The sequence below is a fragment of the Equus quagga genome, chromosome 1 (genome assembly GCF_021613505.1).
Source record: "Equus quagga isolate Etosha38 chromosome 1, UCLA_HA_Equagga_1.0, whole genome shotgun sequence".
NCBI lineage: Eukaryota > Metazoa > Chordata > Mammalia > Perissodactyla > Equidae > Equus > Equus quagga.
Genome location: NC_060267.1, coordinates 15,452,548 through 15,471,853, shown reverse-complemented (window position 1 = coordinate 15,471,853; position 19,306 = coordinate 15,452,548). Strand labels below are relative to the sequence as shown.

General features: G+C 41.9%; 1 protein-coding gene across 1 annotated transcript in view; it reads left to right on the top strand.

The window, feature by feature from the left end:
* SP1 (Sp1 transcription factor) overlaps window positions 1-10,469 on the top strand; it is a 37,718-nt gene extending 27,249 nt beyond the window's left edge. Inside the window, exons 4-6 of the mRNA XM_046656660.1 lie at window positions 5,821-5,989; window positions 9,116-9,315; window positions 9,770-10,469. Of these exons, the coding sequence (XP_046512616.1) occupies window positions 5,821-5,989; window positions 9,116-9,315; window positions 9,770-10,083 (683 nt within the window). The 3' untranslated portion in view covers window positions 10,084-10,469. The remainder of the gene's footprint in view (window positions 1-5,820; window positions 5,990-9,115; window positions 9,316-9,769) is intronic.
* Window positions 10,470-19,306: the final 8,837 nt, after the last annotated feature.

Genomic DNA, 19,306 nt, shown 5'->3' with positions numbered 1-19,306 from the left:
TATTCGTGGTTACACTACTGACTGTATACGTTTGTCTGAACCATGATTTCTCAACCTCAGCACTGTTGACATTTTGAACCAGATAATTCTTTCTTTTGAGGGAGGAGTGGGCTGTCCTGTGCATTGTAGAATGTTTAGCAACACTAGATGTCGGATGTGACGATCAAAAATGTCTCCGTACATCGTCAGATGTCTCCTGGGGAGCGACATGACCTAGTTGAGAACCCTGGTCTCAACTTACTAAAAGTGTGAATTTCATTGTATATAAATTATATCTCAATAAACTTGATTTTTAAGAAAAGGAAAACTCACTTGTCACTTCTCAAGGATTCTGGGAAACTATCTCATCTTGAAAACTAGTAATTGACAGAATCAAGCATTTATCTTGTCTCTTCTGCATTAAACTGTATCTCAAGAGTAACCTAGTAGTCAATATAGGGATGAATTTGGGGGCCATCCTTATGTATTTATTAGTATTATGTTTAATCACTCCCAGTTATCACTTTTTCTGCCATTGAAAGTACAGTTCTTTGGGGGCTGGTCTAGTGGCATAGCAGTTAAGTTCACACGCTCCACTTCAGCAGCCCTGGGTTTGTGAGTTCACATCCCTGGCACGGACCTACGCACTGCTTATCAAGCCATGCTGTGTCAGGCATCCCACATATAAAAAAATAGAGGAAGATGGGTACAGATGTTAGCTCAAGGCCAATCTCCCTCAGCAAAAAGAGGAGGATTGGGTGGCAGATGTTAGCTCAGGGCTTATCTTCCTCAAAAAAACCCAAACAATTTTTCTTTTTCTCTAATTTGCTGCCTCTAATTCACTTTAGACTGGGAAACCAGATTAATAAAATTACTGTTATTTAAAAAGATAAAGCACCATGTATTATGAATCGTCTATTTCTGTTACTAGAGATGTGTTTTGTTTTTTTGTTTGCTTTTTTGAGGAAGATTACCCCTGAGCTAACATCTGCTGCCAGTCCTCCTCTTTTTGCTGAGGAAGACTGGCCCTGAGCTAACATCCATGCCCATCTTCCTCTACTTTATATGTGGGATGCCTGCCACAGCATGGCTTGCCAAGTGGTGCTGTGTCCGCACCTGGGATCTGAACTAGCGAACCCCAGGCCGCCAAAGCAGAACATGCGCACTTAACCGCTGCGCCACCGGGCCAGCCCTAACTAGAGACGTTTTTATTTTTTGATTTGGGGCCATATTCTGGATACCTGCTGTTCTTCACACAGACGTGATGTGTTACGACTATTCTGTTTCAACGTGGCTAAACTCACAAATACTTCGTGGTCTGAGATACACTTCTTTGGATTAAATCTATTGTGTAGAATGAAACACGTTCAGAAAACCTAGTGTGTGCTTCGTGTAGGTATGGTTCTAAAATCTAGTCTTACTGTATTAATACTGAATTAAAGAACACAGTGTTCCTAAAATCATTCCAGAGAGCAGATGAATAGGGATGTGTATGGGAACCACCCTTTTGAAAATTATTGAGGAGTTTCTTATTTCATCTTATTTTAGTATTGCCCAGGTTTTTTCTCAGAGAATAGGGTGTTTGACCTATCATAGTAGTCTTCTTGAAAGTTCACGACTTCAATTCACTTCTTCGCTTTGAGGAAACTGAAGACACATGTAACTGCTGTCGCCATTTCAGAAACTGATGCTAAAGGCAACCACCGGGCTGGGCAAGACTGTCATTACACTGTGACTTTGGTTTATACTTATTTTCATCGTGGAAAGGAAAATCTTTAATTTATTTGATTGCCTAACCAGTGCTACATTTTAAGATAAAACTGTTCTTTTTCTAAAACTGTTATTAAAAGAGACTGGAAACAGATTCTGGTCTGATGTTGATGCTCTGTTGGCGTTTCATCCCTCCTTTTTGTTAAATGAAATTCAACATTGTTCATTTTGTCTAGCCCCATTCCCAGTTTTCATAATTTAAAAAAATCCTTTGAAATCATAGTGAGGGTTCCGGAGGATATTAGTTTTGGTTGTTTATTGTGTAAGAATTTGAAAGAGGGCTAGGGGTATGATGTAGAGAGTCCTACTATCTTTGTATTTCTTTGTTTCCCTCTTTACTGGGTTATGTCCTATCCTGAATTTATTTTTATATCTCAATAAAGTGGAGAAAGGTTTGCCTTTTACCAGTTGATTGGGACAGGGGAGATTAATTGGAGATTAATGAGTTGCTTCTCGAATTTTAGTGGAGTTACATTAGGTTGGAAAATAGATCAAAGAAGATGATTTGCTTATAAGTACCACGTTTTTGTCTTATTTTGTTTCTGAAAACCTATTGTGTAGATAGCTGGATCTACAGTTTCATAAATTTCTCTTCTGAAGGTAATTTTGGGTGGGTAACCACTGGTGATGCTAACTAGCATCCTGCCTTGCCTGCTGAGCTTTTTGGGATTATTTCAAAGTATGTGTTCTCCATCCCCACTAGGGGGAGTTTCCACTCAGTAAAACAGTATAGTTTTTAAGGTGGATTGATTAAGTAAAATGTTGGTGTCTATCTTATTCCATGATTTCTCACTATGGTTTTCCCTCAAGATATTTTCCTGATAATATGAGCTACAATGTGTTGAATGTTTGCTAAGCACCTTGCATGTATTATTTGATTTGTTTCTCATAGTAAATTTATGAGATTGATAATATTTCATCCCATTTTTACTGATAAAGAAACTAATAGAGAAATTACTTGCTCACAGTCAGAAAGCTAATCAAATGGTGGTACAGAGAGTCGTATCTAGGTCTGTCTGACTCCGAAACTTGTTGTGAACCCTGTATTCCAGTACCTGCCAGGTTTATGTCTGCCAATATCATGAAACTCTCAAAACATTCAAATTAAATTTATTTTATGCCGTAGGCAGATGCTTAGAAGTGGTAGAGTAAGAAGGAAAGCACAGAGAGAGCTTACTATTAGGCATAGTAACTCAAAATTATGTTGATGAGCTGAAAAGAGTGGAGATTAGGTACAGAAGTAAAAATCAAGAGCCTAGGGGCTGGCCCGGTGGCGCAGTGGTTACGTGCACACGTTCCACTTTGGCAGCCGGGGGTTCGTCAGTTCGGATCCTGGGTGCAGACATGACACCACTTGGCATGCCAGGCTGTGGTAGGCGTCCCACATATAAAGTAGAGGAAGATGGGCACGGATGTTGGCTCAGGGCCAGCCTTCCTCAGAAAAAAGAGGAAGATTGGTAGCAGTTAGCTCAGGGCTAATCTTCCTCAAAAAAAAAAAAAAAAGAGCCTAGATTTCTAGGAGTTAGGTCTGACCTACCCCATTTACTTAGTTTCCTTCTTTATGGAATAGATAAGCAGACCAATTCAACACTGTGCATTTATAGGAATCTTAAATATGGGTAGAGTAATTAACGTACTTACAGGGTGCTTTCATAGGTGAATACTTACTGATAGTAGGCTTTGAAAACTTGAGAAGAATGTTATCTATTCCTTTGAAACATTACTTTTGTGAAATAAGCCAGCTAGAGCAAGACAATCTCTGTATGACTCCACTCACATGTGGAAGTTAAACAGGTAGACAAAGAGAACAGATTAGTGGTTACCAGGAGAAAGGGGGGTTGGGAGGTGGGCACAAAGGGTGAAGTGGTGCACCTACAACACAACTGACAAACAATAATGTACAATGGAAATTTCACAAGGTTGTAAACTATCATAATCTCAATAAAAAGTTAAAAAAAATTACTTTTGTCCATAGGCCTAGAGCAGTGTTTGAAAATATCAAGTGTGACCCATTAGTGGTTCATAAAATCAATATACTGGGTGATGACCAGCATTAAGGAAAAAAAAAAATTTAAATAGTCTAGAAAATTTCAGAATACACTGCTTATCCTAAGGGTGAGCATTGTTTGTGAAACGTTTGTTTCAGGTATGTGTGTATGTGTTAGGTCACAATGTCAAATATATTTTTTACTGTGGGTTGCAAGTTTAAAAAGTTTGAAAAACAGTGACTAGACCTTTGTGGCATTATGTATCTGTTCTAATTTAACCAGGACAGAAATTATAGTGATTTCATACAAATTTTCTCTTTAAAAGCAAATGACATCAAGTGACAATAGAAGGTATGCTTGATACTTTCTTCCTTTTTCTAGCATTCTGGAAAGCATCCAGTCCCAAATCAAAACCTTCCTGAAGTGTAAAGCTAACTCTAAAGAATTAATTTTTATCTCAGGAGAGCCTCATGTGTCAAAATTTATAATAATATACGTGTACTGTTCCCTGCTGAATATTCACAACCTTTTGCTCATTTCAGGAAGTTTCCCTTCTCAGGTTTTGTATGATTTTTAGTTTGGAATCCCTTTAAGTCTGATTTTCAGTCATTTCCGTTTGGTTGGTTCCATAGCACTTTAGCTTTGGGCATGAATAAAAGATTTGTTGGACGTCTTTCTGTAACAGTACATAACTTTATCTCATTTTTAATGGATGTATAGTAGTCCATTGCATAAGTTTATCATAATTTACTTAACTAGTTCCTCAATAGTGTACTTTTTTTTTTTTTTGAGGAAGATTAGCCCTGAGCTAACTACTGTCAGTCCTCCTCTTTTTTTTGCTGAGGAAGCCTGGCCCTGAGCAAACGTCCGTGCCCATCTTCCTCCACTTTATATGTGGAATGCCTACCACAGCATGGTGTACCAAGCAGTGCCATGTCTGCACCCGGGATCCGAACCAGCAAACCCCAGGCCGCGGAGAAGCGGAACGTGCGTGCTTAACCGCTGTGCCACTGGGCCGGCCCCAGTGGTGTACATTTTTGTTGTTTCCAGTTTTTTTGTTGTTACAAAGCAACAGAAAATATTACTGTCACGTATCTTTGTATACTTATGAGTATATTCATCGGACATTGCTGGTTAAAAGTGGAATTACCTGCCAGGCTGGTAGTCTGTAGTGGTTAAGTTCGCGCGTTCCACTTTGGCGGCCTGGGGTTCGTGAGTTTGGGTCCCAGCTGTGGACCTACACACTGCCCATCAAGCTGTGCTGTGGCGGCATCCTACATACAAAAACTAGAGGAAGGTTGGCACGGATGTTAGCTTAGGGATAATCTTTCTCAAGCAAAAAAAAAAAGGAAGAGGGGCAACAGATGTTAGCTCAGGGCCAATCTTCCTCACCCGAAAAAAAGGGGGGGGGGAATTACTTTCAAGATGTGCATTTATTTATTTATTTATTTTTGAGGAAGATTAGCCCTGAGCTAACTACTGCCAATCCTTCTCTTTTTGCTGAGGAAGACTGGCCCTGAGCTAACATCCATGCCAATCTTCCTCTGCTTTATATGTGCGTCGCCTACCACAGCGTGGCTTTTGCCAAGCGGTGCCATGTCCACCCACACCTGGGATCCGAACCAGCGAACCCTGGGCCGCCGAGAAGCAGAATGTGTGAACTTAACCGCTGCACCACTGGGCTGGCCCCTTAATTTTTTAATAATATTGCTAAATTAGCCTTCACAAGGATTGTACTAATTTATCACCATCTATATGTAAAAATGCCAGTTTCCCCATACCATTGCCAATGCTATGCATTATTAGAGTTTTAACTTTTTGTAATCTGATGGGTGAAAAATTACAAAAGTCCATTATAAATAGAGTTGCATATTTAAAATTTAGTGAGATTGACCCTGTTTTGGTGTACTTATTGGCTCTTTGTATTTTCAATGAAGGTTCTTGAGATTTCAAGTGTGGGCAATACCAGTGAATGTGGCTTCAAAGCTTTGAAGAAATGGTGCTGTAAATGTAAGATAAGATGCCTGTGGCTATGATGACCTCTGCTGTTTCCCATGTTGACCCTTTCCTGTGTTAATTTCAGGTGATCATGGAGCTCAGCTTGGCCTCCATGGGGCCGGTGGTGATGGGATGCATGATGACACAGCAGGCGGAGAGGAAGGAGAGAACAGCCCAGATCCCCAACCCCAAGCTGGTCGGAGGACCCGGCGGGAAGCATGTACCTGCCCCTACTGTAAAGATAGTGAAGGAAGGTAAGTTGATCTGGCCAGTCTCTTAAGAGTAACTTAAGAGTCTCTTAAGTCTCTTTTCTTAAAGAAGAAAAGTGAATAGATTTGGAGGTGAGAAGAGGAGGGTTAATTTTTTAATCTTAAAGATTTGGTGGGGCTGGCCCTGTGGCCAATTGGTTAAGTTCATGTGCTCTGCTTCAGCCGCCCAGGGTTTTGCCGGTTTGAATCCTGGGCACGGACATGGCACCACTCATCAAGCCATGCTGAGGTGGCATCCCACATGCCACAACTGAAAGGACCCACAACTAAGAATATACAACTCTGTACCCTGGGGGGCTTTGGGGAGAAAAAGAAAAAATAAAATTAAAAAAAAAATAAAGATTTGGCAGTGTTGTGAAGGGATCAGAGATAGTACAATACATTTGATTAGATTGTATTATAGGATCTCGGTTCCAGCTCTCATCCTTTCCTTGACTCTTTTACCTTGAGCCTTAATAGTGCCTTCTTTCTCCTAGAGATAAGGAAATCAGATGGAGCCAACTGGTCTAATGATTGTTACCATATGTCTGTTTTGAGATGGTTTTAACAAGGTTGCTTGTAAAACAGCCTTGCAGAGAAAAAGAAACGTACCTACTGTAATAATTTTTTACAGTGGCTGTGTGAGAATCGTGAGTTTTCCAGAGTCTTATTTTCCCTCAAAATAGACAAAATGCTTACTCCAAATAGAAAATTCTTCCATCAGGGAATCTAACATGTCCTGTAAAACAAAGTTCTGATTAATTTTCTCAGTAGTAGTACCTGCTATTCAGTATTATCTCTGGAGAGTTGCAAGTTCTGTTCTTTGCCTTTAAGTCATTGCTTTTGAAAGAGAACAGGAAGTCGCATAGTTTTTTAAATGCCTTTGAAAAAAGTCTGTTAAAGTTTTGTTCCAATAAAAATAAGCACAAAAATAAGAAAAGTACTGGAGCTGGCCCCATGGTGTGGTGATTAAGTTTGGCGTGCTCTACTTCAGTGGCCTGTGTTCTTGGGTTTGGATCCCAGGCGTGGACCTATACCATTTGTCAGCCATGCTGTGGCAGCAACCCACATAGAAAGTGGAGGAAGGGTGGCACAGATGTTAGCTCAGGGCAGATCTTCCTCAAGCCAAAAAGAAAATAAAAGTACCAAAATAAAAAATAATTTGAGTTCTTTGTGGGTTACTCTACATTGCAGGAAAAACCTGAATCAAAAGCACTGAGTACAGTAGAATCTCTAAGAAAGCTTAAAGTGGATTTAGATTTTTGAAGACAATTCTCTGCTGATTTCCACCAAAGTGTGATTTCATTTCTTTCTTGTTTTTTTTTAAACATTTTATTTTCCCTTTTTCTCCCCAAAGCCCCTCGTACATAGTTGGGTATTTTTAGTTGTGGGTCCTTCTACTTGTGGCATGTGGGATGCCACTTTAGCATGGCCTGATGAGTGGTGCCATTTCCACACCCAGGATCCGAACCAGCAAAGCCCTGGGCCGCTGAAGTGGAGCCCGTGCGCTTAACCACTCAGCCACGGGGCCGGCCCCTGATTTCATTTCTGTTTGGGTTTTTTCCCCTCTGCTAATATGTGCTGTTAAAATCCAAGAAAAGTTCCTCTTGGAAGTCTCCCCAGTGCCCACAAATAGATCACACATGGAACAAATTGGTTTGGCAGAAACTTTTCAGAACTAATTCCTGAGAGGAGCTTAGGATCTGCTCCATATAGGGAATATATATCTTTTTTACATACCTTGAATTAGTTAGAGTCCTTATTCCCTTCTTTTTTTTTTGAGGAAGATTAGCCCTGAGCTAACTGCCGCCGATCCTTCTCTTTTTGCTGAGGAAGGCTGGCCCTGAGCTAACATCTGTGCCCATCTTCCTCTACTTTTTTATATGTGGGATGCCTACCACAGCATGGCTTGCCAAGTGGTGCCATGTCTGCACCCTGGATCTGAAATGGCAAACCCCGGGCTGCCAAAGCAGAATGTGTGCACTTAACTGCTGTGCTACCAGGCCGGCCCCCTTATTCCCTTCTTTTAACTTTTATCCCATCCATCATCCTCTTCCACTGAAGTCCCTAGTATTGCTCCAGCTTTTCATCATTTAATCTTGACCTTTATTCTAGGAGAAAAGTTCTTTGGTTTTCTGTACTTTCTCTACTGCTTTTTTTTCTTCTTTTTCTTTTCTTCTCCCCAAACCCCCCTTAGCACATAGTTGTATATTTTGGTTGTGAGGGCCTCTGGTTGTGCTGTGTGGGACGCCGCCTCAGCATGGCCTGATGAGTGGTGGCATGTCCGCGCCCAGGATCCAAACCAGTAAAACCCTGGGCCGCCAAAGTGGAGTGTGTGAACTTAACCACTCAGCCACGGGGCTGGCCCCTTTCTGTACTTCTAAAAGTAAAATATATTTTCTTTAAAGTTCTCTACCACGTGCTTAAATGGAGAGACCCTTTGCTCATTAAGTTTCTAGTCAAAAATATTACCATATTCACAGTAGTTCTTGTGGAAAATGCTTATATTGAGACTTTATTTTTTTTTTTGTTCAGATTGGCACCTGAGCTAACAACTGTTACCAATCTTTTTTTTTTTTCTGCTTTTTCTCCCCAAATCCCCCCAGTATATAGTTGTATATATTTTTTTAGTTATGGGTCCTTCTAGTTGTGGCATGTGGGACACCGCCTCAGCATGGCCTCATGAGCAGTGCCATGTCCGCACTCAGGATCCGAACTGGCAAAACTGTGGGCTGCTGAAGAGGAGCACACGAACTTAACCACTCAGCCACGGGGCAGGCCCCTGTATTGAGACTTTAAACTTCATGAAAAATACAAGAAAATGCCTCACAGACTTCACAAGTCACTATGAGAGTGATTATCTCTTCAAACATCAAACATCAACATCGATTAAGGACCAGGAAGGCAGAAAAGAGCAAATATCCAATAGAGAGGAAACCTACAACTTGAATTTTAGGTATTAAGAACTAGAATCAACTAAAGATCTATCTTTTGATACTAATGAGAAGCCCTTTTTTTCAAATAAAAGTTTGGTTTAGTTTTGAGTAGATCAGGTAATTACTGTTGACACTTTGTGGTTCTTTAATTTTTCTCTCTGGAATGAATGATGCATAGTTGAATTCTCACTTTCAGGGGCTCTGGGGATCCTGGCAAAAAGAAACAGCACATTTGCCACATCCAAGGCTGTGGCAAAGTATATGGCAAGACCTCACACCTCCGGGCACACTTGCGCTGGCATACGGGCGAGAGGCCATTCATGTGCACCTGGTCATACTGTGGGAAACGCTTCACACGTTCTGATGAGCTGCAGAGGCACAAACGCACACACACAGGTGAGCTGAAGCCTGGGGAAGGAAGAAATAGTAATAGACCATAGACCAGAATGGATAGACTACAAAATGTACCTATGAAATAAAAATTTCTGAGCAACTTAAGTTTGAAACTGAATGTGTAGTTCACAAATGGAATTGGAATTAATCTGGAAACTGTTAAGAAGGAAGGAGGTAGGTTTTGAGTGGGATTTTCAAGGAGGACTGTGACCCCATTAGTCTTCTTAGTCTCGTCCTGCCTTAACTTTCCTGCTGCATTCCCTCCTGTCTGAGGACTCCCAAACCTTTACCTATATTTATTCCCCCAAAAAGCAAAAGATACCAGCTTTGTCTTGGTTCTATCACCTTCTAAGATGGTCTTGTTCTACCTAATATAGTTTGAAAGCAGTGAATTGGACAAAATTCCCCCACTTCCTGAGATGTCAGTTTCTTATGTCCTTTCTCTTCTTTTACCTAGGTGAGAAGAAATTTGCCTGCCCTGAGTGTCCCAAGCGCTTCATGAGGAGTGACCACCTGTCAAAGCATATCAAGACCCACCAGAATAAGAAGGGAGGCCCAGGTGTAGCCCTGAGTGTGGGCTCTTTGCCCCTGGACAGTGGGGCAGGTTCAGAAGGCAGCGGCACTGCCACCCCTTCGGCCCTTATTACCACCAATATGGTAGCCATGGAGGCCATCTGTCCAGAGGGTATTGCCCGACTTGCCAACAGTGGCATCAACGTCATGCAGGTGGCGGATCTGCAGTCCATTAATATCAGTGGCAATGGCTTCTGAGATCAGGCTCCCAGGGCCAGAGACATATGGGCCATACCCATCAACCCTGGGTGCAAGGTAGCATGGGTCCAAGAGACATGTGGGAGAGAGAGCCATGAGGCATTAAAATTCATGGTGGTGGGAAGAATTAGGGGAGGGATACAAGAGAAGAAATGGGGTCCTGGCACCCACCTATATCATCAGTACCTCCTTGAAGTGGGAAACATTAGTGAAAATTCTGTTGGTGCCACCTTTGATGAGAATTTGTTTGACCCCAAATAGTTTCTTCTTACACTTCTTACCCCAGCCTCCCCTTCCTGCGTTTCCCTTCTCAGCTCCCCCATGATGGATCCCCCCCTTTTCCTAAAGCCATCATGCCTTGATAAATATATATGATCATTGAAATACTTTTTAACAAAAAACAGATTCTATATTATATATATATATATATATATATAAAAAAGATATATAGAGATGCATTTGCAGGGGTTGGCTGGGAGGAGGAAGGAGACCATTCTGTGACCAAAATACCTTGGTCATTTTTTTTACATTGCCTTATTTCTTTATGGCTGAGCCTTGTTGTGACACATCAAGCTTTTCTATAGATGTTGTCTTGGCTTCCCACCAGATTAAGATTCATTTGCTCTGCTTTTAGTTTATATATACATACATAATGTTTTCCTTTCTTAATTTTATCTTTTTATTTGGGATCAGCTTCTCGCACTCCTTTTCTGACTCACCCCTCTCTGTCTCCCTTTCTCTCACCTGATCACTTCATGTTTTGTTTAAGTAGTGATCCCTGGGTGAGGAACATCTGTCAGCCTTTTAAAGTCCTTATTCCCAGCAGCAGAATGGAGAAGCCTTGAAGCCCAGGCTGATGCTTGAGATAGCTATGGAGGGAGTGTTCAAAATACTACTGACGCAGGCACCCTCTTGGCGCTGGAGAGTCACAGACACCTCTCTTCATTAGCTATTCTAAGCATTAAGAATCAGAAGTCTTTCTACAGAATTGTACAACAGACCTTTTGAAGGTTATAATCTGGGATCAGTTTGTATAAACTGTCAAAAGATGGTAAAATAATAGGTAGGGGCTTTCAGTAGGAAAATGATGTGCTCAGAAGCAGAAATGACTCATAGTAGTCCAGTTCAGGCGTTAGTGGAGTATTTGGACTTTTATACAGCTGTCTTCCAAGGTAGCTCTAAGCTTTGATGTGTAGACTTCTGAATTTACATTCTGAAAGGAAATAACGCTTTCTCTTTTGAACCGTGCCCAGTAGTTTCTTTCCCATTATGTTATTAGGGAGCATCAGCCAATGAATCTGTTCCAGGTTTCCATTCTGCAGACTCCAGAGCATGTACTAGTGGCAAGGCAGTGGTTCTTCGATCCTTTCCCTTAACTCTTCCTTGGGTGGTTCCTAAGGGAAAAGGAAGCACATGATCATGGGAATGATAGCCCAGAACAAAAAGAAATCTTGTCTTACCACTGTGGTTTATAGGAGAGATCAGGAGAAGCCATCCTGCTTTCTCCATGGCCTGATTCCTGAAGAGACTGATCCAAAAATTATAGCGGCAGGGAACTCTTAGTGCGTTTGGCACTGAGATTTAAATGCAACCAGACTTGTCCTCAAGGCCCAGCCATTAAAACATTGTCTCTCTTGACCTTTTGGTAACTTGTCAGAGAGCTTTTCACTGTGAGGAAGTGTGGAAATGGCTGTGTGTATGTGTGTAATCTGTTAGGTTGGGGATAGGTTTTCTGTTAGCCAATACTAAAAGAGACCTGCAATAAAAAATTACCCTGATCTGATAGAAAGCGAAGTGTTTGTGTATGACTGTGTGAATGTGTGTTTGTGCCTGTATATATCTACACACAGATGAGAAATTATATATGAAATTGTTGGAAAATAAATCAAATTCAGATCAAAATGCCTTTCAGGCCCATTACCTAGAAATCTATCTTAAAACCTGGGTATGTTCCTGAGGTCATTTCTTTGCTAATGATAAATTAGTTACAATTATGAATGGGGCATATTCTACTGCACTTTTAAAAAAAGAAACTATTTTTGTGTTTGAAAGTGAAACCAACATCCAGATCTATAGCAGAATCCTAGTTCCTTTCGTAAATCTTTTTACCTTGACTACAAGTAGATGATGCTATGATTCTACTATATATTTTATATAAAATCTATCTAAATTAGGGTTTCGGTAAGTTTGTGTTGTTGTTTCACCTGAAATACAATAACTGTTAATATTCTAAACAATAGTTCACTCCATTGAGTCCTTTCTCTGCAGACTTAATACTATTTTTAACACTCAGGAACTATTGTAAGGAACTCCCCCAGATCAAATTCTATTAATACTGAAGTAGAAGTCATCCATGCCCAGCCACTTACCACACCTTTTATTCCCACTGAAAGGCAGAACTCAGAACCTGTTATTTTATGTCTGTAATCATGTACATAGGCATCTTTTGGAGGAAAGGGGTAGGATAACTCAGTGGAGTGTGCAGTATTTTGCTAGAGCATTTCAAGGAATGGAATCTTCCCCAGTTTGAAATTATTAGATATAAACTAGCGTAATGATGCTGACGACTACAAGCTTTTAGAAGGTTATTTGATGGTATTTCTCTCTGGGATGGAATGCGGTTTACTCTCACTCCCCTTCATTAGCATTACTATGAGTGAATTTGTTGCCAGTTCTTTCGCTTGCCCTATTTCCTTCTCTCCAAGGAAGCTCTAGATCCAATATCTTGTTTGGCCCCTAAACTGAAGCAGCTTCTGCTTTTGTCTCCCAGCAGCAGTGAGCCACTCAGTCTTTTCCACAGGAAGTTAGGAGCCTACATTCCTTGAGTCAGGAGCTTTTTGCTGAAAATCCCTTTCGCTGAACTTGTGGCCAGCGGAAGTTAATGTAACTGACAGGCATATTGATTCTAAATTTTTTTTCATGAGTTGCTTTTTTATTTAATTTTTTTTAATGACCAAACCTTGTGGGGCGGGGGATGCCCAGAGGAGTGGTAATATTAAAGCACTCATTCCCTTCTCATTTCAGGTTGCCCATCCACATTCATCTGCTTATCATTGACAGTCTCACTTTCTACCCAGAGCAGTAACAACCCATGCCATCTTCCGTCAGGGACCTCCCAGCTGGTACCCTGTTTGTGGGTGCTATGCAGAACCCAATTTAATGGATATTTCTCAGCCTGGTTCAGAATAAATAGAACCTTTGATCCCAGAAAGTATAGAGAGTGGGGTAAAGATTATGATTGGGGGAGGGTTAGAGACAAAAGCTGTAAATTACTATGGCTGATTGATTTATTTCTACTATATACATATATATATATTTTTTGCTTTTGTATATCCTATATAGGAAACTAAGCATTGTATTTTTTTAACAAATCTGAGAAAGCACTATGAACTGCAGATGTTTGACTTTCAGAATATATTTTGTATTGTTAATATCTTCACATTGTGTGAATACTGGAAGCTGCAGATCTTTGCTAGGACGCAATAAATTTATATACTTTTTGAGGGATTCTTCTGGGGGTATTAATCAGGCCCCTGTTATGCTTTGGGGGGAGCCCTGGTGCTACTTGCTTAAAGTTTTCATTCAATTGTAAGTACCCTGATGCCTTTTGGACCTTGGGATCGGATCACACAAGTTTTGGAGATCCAGGTACCAAGGAAATGAGGATAGTCTAGCTGCCTCAAATGAGGGGCCCTTTGCTTAGCTCTCCTTCCCCTCTTCAAAGCTGGGTAGCCTCTTGGGGTTGGGAGGAGAAATGTGAAATCTCAGAGTTTCATCTCCCTTAGAAGAGAGCCAGTAACTTATGTTCAAGGATGAAAGGTGGCAGCAGTAGCTTTGGGGAAGGGAGGAGGATATGGCACTTCTCCAACCCCGGAAAACATTGCTTTTGAAAACTGCTGATAAAATATGGGCAGGTTATTACTTTTGTTTGGGAGCTTGTGCTCTCTCTGGTGCCTCTCTTGGCTCTCCTCCTGGGGTACAGACCTCTTCTAGGAGGAAGAGCAGACCAGCTTTGAGGTTGACCTGTTTCTTTTCTTTGTCTGCCTTCCCTAAACACCAGCCCCCAGGAGGACATTAAGCAGCCTTTGGTTTAAATTCCTACTCCCTCTTCCAGATTTGGCTCACTTGCCTTAGACTGAAGGCTGGGAAGGAAAAAAAAGGGGAGTCCCTGGCTTCATTCCTCCCTTAGGTCTTCTGCAGTAGAAGTTCCCCAAACCCAAAAAGATTTCCTGCACAACGCTTGTTTGAGAAAAATGAGTGTTTTCTCCCATTTTCCCCTTTCCTTATTATCAAACAGCCCCAGCCTGCCTTCTCCCTGCCAAGCGAGAGGTGTGGTGAGCTGTCCGTCAACTCCCTTCAGCATCGGAAAAAACGAGCCTGACAGATAGTGTTAAGCTGGGGCTGCAGGGAGCGAGGCCTTTGTTGATACCTCTCCTGGGGTGTGTGTTCTCCTCTGTCTCACCTTCAGGAATTACACTGTGCCTTCTCCACGGGGGAATGGGCTTCATCTACTCAGCCCTCCGCTTTCCCGGCAGCTGCTCTTGAACAGTGTGGACAGGGGCAAGTCTTCATATTTCTGATCACCCCTTTCTCCCTGTGGCATCCCATAGCCCTCATCTGGAGTCTAGGGCACAAAGACTCTGGGGAAAGACGGGGAAAATATACTGAGGTTGACCCCAGGAGACCACTTCCACACACCAATGGCAGCTGCCCCAGGGCCTGCTTCCTCTTCCGGAGTCTGTTATCCTCTGGGTGGGAGGAGCGGTGCTCCAGTCTCTGGTGCCTAAAACAAGTTTCTCTCTTAACACTGGCGATAACCAGTCTCCATACCACTGTTGCCTTTTTAAACCTCTTAACGATCTCATGCTGTGTTTGTTGTTGGTTCCAATCCGATTATCACCAGGGCTGTGTGGGGAAAATACTTTTAAATGCTCTCTCATCTTTCTTGCTCTTTTTCCCCCTGATCTTGTGTATGTATGATGCTAATCTCTTGTCTTTTAGTTTCTTCCTGCTCTTTTGTATCTTCCCTTCTTGTCTCTCCCCTTACCTTTTGTCTCTGGGTGTTGGGGGGCTTCTTTTTTTTTTTTTTTTTTTTTTGCCTTTTTGTACAAAGATTAGTTTCAATGTAGTCTGTAGTAGCTCCTTTGTAAACCAATTAAAAAAAGTTTTTTTAATAAAAAGACATGTCTCTGGTGTGTTGAGAGGGTTGGGAATGGGAAGAATATGGTTATAGCTTTATATACTGAACCCAACAGGTTTCCAGCTGCAGTGTTGTGCTCCCATACATGTTCGCACAAATGCCTACACTTAACTCTCAGGTAAACAGTTTCAGGACCCGATCAGTATGCCAAGACTATATTAGAAACGTGGGGGACCAAGAGAAACGGGCAGCTCCAACCTTTTTTTTTTTACATAAACTCTTTTGGAATATTTTTTAAAGGAAAGTTGCAAAAATAGTAGAGAATTTCCGTATACCCCTTACCCCATTCTTCCCATTGTTAACATATTATCATGGTACATGTCAAAATTAAGAAACTGACATTGGTACGTTATGTTAGCTAAACCCCAGGCTTTATGGGTTTCACCAGGTTTTTTTTTTTATTAAAGATTGGCACCTGAGCTAACAACTGTTGCCAATCGTTTTTTTTCCCTGCTTTTTTCTCCCCAAATCCCCCCAGTACATAGTTGTATATTTCAGTTGTGGGTCCTTCTAGTTGTGGTGTGTGGGATGCCACCTCAACGTGGCCTACTGAGCCATGCCCATGCCCAGGATCTGAACCCTGGCCCGTCGAAACAGAGTGCGCGATCTTAACCACTCGGCCACGGGGCCGGCTTCATGTATATTTATTTTATACTTGCGTTATAATCTAATACTACATTATTTTTGTTGCTCACATTATCCCAGCTTTGGGCCGTTGAAAGGGCCATTGAAAGCCCTTTCAGGTTGGCTCCTGTGTCCCTTTGATATGTCTACATTCTTTTAGTTTTTTGAGCACGTTCTTATTTTCTAATATACAAGATGCTTCAGGCTCATTGTGTATATTCCCTGCCCCAGCCCTCGGATCAGCTGTTTCTCCAAGCAACTTTGGTTCTTTTTATTGGAGAATGGCATTTAAAAACCAAAATCTATCCCCAACATATTTTACATTCAGTTAATACCATCCTGTGTCTAACATGGTTGAGTCTGGATTGTGGCCCTAAAATTGAGGTTATTCTTGAGACTCTCCAGTTTCTCATCAGCTGATGGCTCCACTTCCCTTCCTACCTTTACAAGAATTCTTGGTCAATTGTTTATGCTATGGCTACCAGCATTCTCAATTATTTTGCTCATTTAACTCCCTGTGTCTCCTTTGTCACTCACTCAGCCATGAATTAAGAGCCATTTGATTTCCTTATGTAGCCATTAACAATATAACATTTTAACATTTGACTTTATTGGAGTTGTTTTGGGCGGCATTTTTGTTTGTTGGTTTTTATGGGGTTTTTTTGGTTTTGCAGCATTAGCTAGGTCTTTAATAGTTGTGGCATCTATTCATTCGGTAAACATTTATTGAGTCCTTACTATGTGCTGAGTACTAAGCTAGGTTGAAGATAAAAAGTGAAGTAAGCTAGGCCCTCCCCCCAAGTACTTCGTGGTCTTGGAGAGTGAGACAGATGCCGTTCACTGCAAGTTTCCCAGTGCTGGCCCCATTTTTCAGCAGATGATTTGCTTTCTATTTGTTGGAGAAAATGGAAGCATGGATTTCCTCAGACTTCTCTCTCCTCTCCCTACAAACATCTATGTATTCACCAATACCAATTTACCCCCTTCTCTCTTCTTAGCAGAGAAATGCTATTTTTGCTTTGCAAGGCCAACTCTGCCACTTGTGCTCTCAGCTCACTTTCATTTTTGTTTTTGTTTTGATGATATTTTGTCCTTTCAGCCTCTCCTGGGTTCCCTTTTGTCAGAGTATGAGCATGCTCAAATCCCTCCCCTCCCCGCATTTTGAAAAACCTCTACTTCTAAAGCTACTGACCTAGTTCTTTCCATTTCCAAAGTTAGTGAAAGTAGTTTACGCACAAGTTTTCTTTTATTCACCCCTCAGGCCACTTTGTTCAGCACCTATCATTTGCTAAATTGGTTCTTGGAAACATCAGCAAGCTGGTTGCCAGCTCCAGTGGTCTTTCAGTCATTAGTCCCAGAACTCTCTGCAACAACGTGCACCTTAGAGCTTGCTTCCCGTGGAGTGTGACACATGCTCTCCTGGTTCTCCTTCAACCTTTCTGACTACTCTTTAGTCTCCTTCAGAGTCACCTCTGTCCCTGTCTTGTGTCCTTTCCTTACTCTACTTTTCACCTCCTTAAACAAGTTGCATGAACTCTTTAGTTATTACATACATGTTGGTCGCTCCCAAATCTTGAACCCTGACTTTTCTCTCAACCTGGCAGCCTGCTTACTGGACAGTTTCATCTAGATGTCCCACAGATCACTCAAACTAAACATGTAAGAAGGGGAAATAATCCTTCATGTTCTCCACCTCACTTAATAGTATTACTGCTGGGCCAGCCCCAGTGCCCTAGTTGTTAAGTTCAGCACGCTCCACTTCAGTGGCCCAGGTTCGGTTCCCAGGCACAGACCTACACTACTCGTCTGTCAGTGGCCATGCTGTGGCAGCGGCTCACATGCAAAAAGATTGGCAGTGTATGTTAGCTCAGGGCGAATCTTCCTGAGCAAAAGAAATAAAAAATAAAAACAGTATAGTTACCCCTTGATCATTTATGCTTGAAACCTCAGAATCATCTTTTAGTTCTCCTTTTCATCTACCTACATTTGATTACCACTCCTGCCAGCATTACCAATATAATACCTCAATTTTTCCCTTTTTTATTTTTATTTCCATTGTCCTGGTACTCACCTTGGCTACCACTTAGGTCTTAAAACTGATCTCTCTGCTTCTTGTCTCCCTGAGCTGCAGTCCTCCATCTTTCATGTTGCCACCAGACCCCTAGCTGAAATCTTTTGCTTTTAGGAAAAGTCTAAGCTCCTTGATATAGAATTGGAAACCTTTCCAATCTGGTCCCAGTCCATCTCTAGAGTGCCTTTCTGCTTCCTATCTCATACCCCTTTCTCCTGCTCACTCCCCCTGCCCCCAACACACATACTTTGGGTTGATAACTCTGTGCCTTTATTCTTGCTGTTCCCTTTGCCTGTAACAGTCACCCTCCTTTTACTTGGTTTCAATGTAGTTACCTTTGAGACAATTTAACTATCCTTTTGTCTGTGAAATCCTCCAGGCCCCTTTCTTCCCTTGTCTTCTCTGCCCTAGACAGAATTAGCTTATTTGATCTTTCTGCTCGTATAGCTCCTTGCTCATACCCCTAGTCTGACACATAACTTTCTCATTGCTTGTTGATATATCTTCTGGCCTTTCTAGACTATGAGTTCCTAGAAGGCAGGAATCACACATATCGGTGTAGGCCCAGCATCTAAAGAAGTAAAACCTTTTTAAGACCGAGACCTAATAGATATTTTCTGAGTTGAATGAAAAAACAACTTGCTTTATCCCTGTAGACAGTGGAGTCAACAGTAAATTATTGGGCCACTGCAGACTAATCAGGGGATCCTAATGAAGATCTTGTGTAGGTAGAATCTAGGAAGACTTTATTCCTATGCTGAGGTCCTGTCTCAGGACCTTCCTAATCCCTCAGCTCAGATTCTTACTCCATCACCATTTCAGCTCTAAAGTCTGACTGACCAGAGCAGGTATAGTTCCCAGTAACCTGACTGGAATGTTTCTGTCTTTGAGAGGAGTAGTTATCCAAGGCTTTGGGTGAGGAGACTCTGCCTTCCTGCCTGATCCTTACCTCGCTCCTCTCTGGAGGAGATAGTCTCCTGAGACACTCCAGACACGAGAAGCTATTTGACCTTCACCCCCACCCCCTCCCCACCGAGTTATCTGATCTGGGAGCTGGTGAAAGAAGAGAGCTGTAACTAAGCACAGCATTCCACCTCACTGGCAGGGCCCTGCAGACTCCCAGAAGGGCCCATGGAGGGATGGGCAGTTGTCCATCTGCCTCTAGCCCTGGTCATTCCTCCAGCTGCTGCTTTGCAATTCCTGGAGCTTTTACTCTCTCCTTCTTTGCACAGGCTCCCCAAGAGAAAGGCTCCAGAATCACAGAGTCAGTACTCATACCTACATCCCTGGTCTAAGCCAGACCATTTCCAGAAAGGGTTTCCAGGCAG